Source organism: Pyrus communis, chromosome 7 (genome assembly GCF_963583255.1).
Source record: "Pyrus communis chromosome 7, drPyrComm1.1, whole genome shotgun sequence".
Lineage (NCBI taxonomy): Eukaryota > Viridiplantae > Streptophyta > Magnoliopsida > Rosales > Rosaceae > Pyrus > Pyrus communis.
Window position 1 is genome coordinate 5,678,012 of NC_084809.1, and position 1,636 is coordinate 5,679,647.

The following is a 1,636-nucleotide window of genomic DNA, read 5'->3' on the forward strand; positions in this document are numbered from 1 at the left end:
CTACTAGATTTATTCAAGCAACATAAGACTAGCCAAAAAGCATTTTACAGTTATTTACTATGGTAAGATTTATCTATGCATAAATTCTAGTGTAGTACTATATATTGTCAATGAGATAACCATATATAGTTCATGTGAGTGTATATACATCATGGAAGATTGATCTGGGAAACATTTGGACTACAGAAGAAGTTACACACACACACACACACACACACAGATATATATATATATATATATATAGAGAGAGAGAGAGAGAGAGAGAGAGAGAGAGAGAGAGAGAGAGAGAATGATCACATATCTTACAAGAACCATATACACAATACACACACACTAATGGACAGATATTTCCTTTATACAGGAAGTTACGGAAGAAGCATCAACTAGCAGAGAGGTAAAGGTGAGATTCTTCATTGCAAAACGTGAAATTAACCAATATAGTTCACCAACCAGGACATGGGAACCAAGCAGAACCCTTTGTTCTTTAAGTCCGTACAATCACTACTTTTTTCATCATGTGCCTGTTCTATCTCTGCAAAATGTTCTACAGTAGTCCCCTCATTACCCTACAAAACCATCAGAACCAAACCAAAATGATTATAATTAATCTCCTTTCAAGAGAGAATTAATAGAAGAAATATTAAGGGAAAGAAAAAGAATTGTACCAAAGAATTCATATTCATATGATGATCGTCTATCTTTCTGGGATTTATATCAACTGGTCTCAAATCACCAATCTAATATAAAAAACAATAAGACCACAAAAGAACAGTCAATTCCCAAGAACTAACAAAAATTGGAAAAAGAAAAGAAAAAGGGAACAATTAATTTGTATGTGTGGCTCTAAATAAAAAAGGGACCTTGGGACTATTAACAGGAGAACTAGCAGTGTCCTCCAAATCATCACCAGAAATCTTTTTGGTTCTTGTTTTCTTGAAGCTTAATTTCCTGGGAAAATTATTGGGTGGTACCCCAATAGAGCCTGCATTGCTTTGATTGTTGTGGGAAGCTAATTTCCATGCAGCACCAGAAGCAGCATCAGAAACCAAAGAAGAGGTGTAGCCAAAACTTTGCGCTCCTCCTCCTTCTTGTTCTTCTTGTTCTTGTTCTTCTTTTCTTTTATTATTGTTGTTCGAGAAGTCTTCAAAGTAAGCAGTCCAACCACTCTCCTCCTCTGTGCATGAGTATGTGGTTTCTTTTGAAGGAATAGCTTTGATCAACGATGAATTGCAAGACTTCTCCATGACAGAGAGGGCAGCTGATAGGTTTATGCTGCCTGATGAGGGCCTTTTGATTCTAAAAAGAGAGATTTATATATAACTGAAAGAGATGATTAAAAGAATGAGGAAAAAGTAGAAACTATAATACAGAATCTTAGAGTGGGGCGGGGTTAGGTTGTTGGGGGGGGGGGGGGGGGGGGGGGGGGTGGTGTGTGTGGGGAGAGAGAGTTGAGAAAGTTATAAAAACCAGAAGTTGCAACATAAAACCAAGGGTGAGAAACGGGGATAGAAATAGGGAGAGATGAAGAGAGACATATAAGAGAGAACGTGCAGAGAGAAGTACAAACTATATGAGAGGGGGGAGGAGTTGACCGTTCTGGTTGTGATCAAATTGGATTTTCACATTTCTCACCGGT

The 1,636-nt window shown here is 37.7% G+C and overlaps 1 protein-coding gene across 1 annotated transcript; it reads right to left on the reverse strand.

Moving 5' to 3' along the window:
* Positions 1 to 277: 277 nt before the first annotated feature.
* Positions 278 to 1,400, reverse strand: LOC137738677 (vascular-related unknown protein 1). Its single transcript, XM_068478150.1, has 3 exons — positions 861 to 1,400; positions 666 to 737; positions 278 to 566 (listed from the first exon to the last, which is right to left on the reverse strand). The coding sequence occupies exons 1-3, from the start codon at positions 1,242 to 1,244 to the stop codon at positions 429 to 431; spliced, it is 594 nt and encodes a 197-aa protein (XP_068334251.1). The 5' UTR covers positions 1,245 to 1,400; the 3' UTR covers positions 278 to 428.
* Between the last annotated feature and the right edge of the window lie 236 nt (positions 1,401 to 1,636).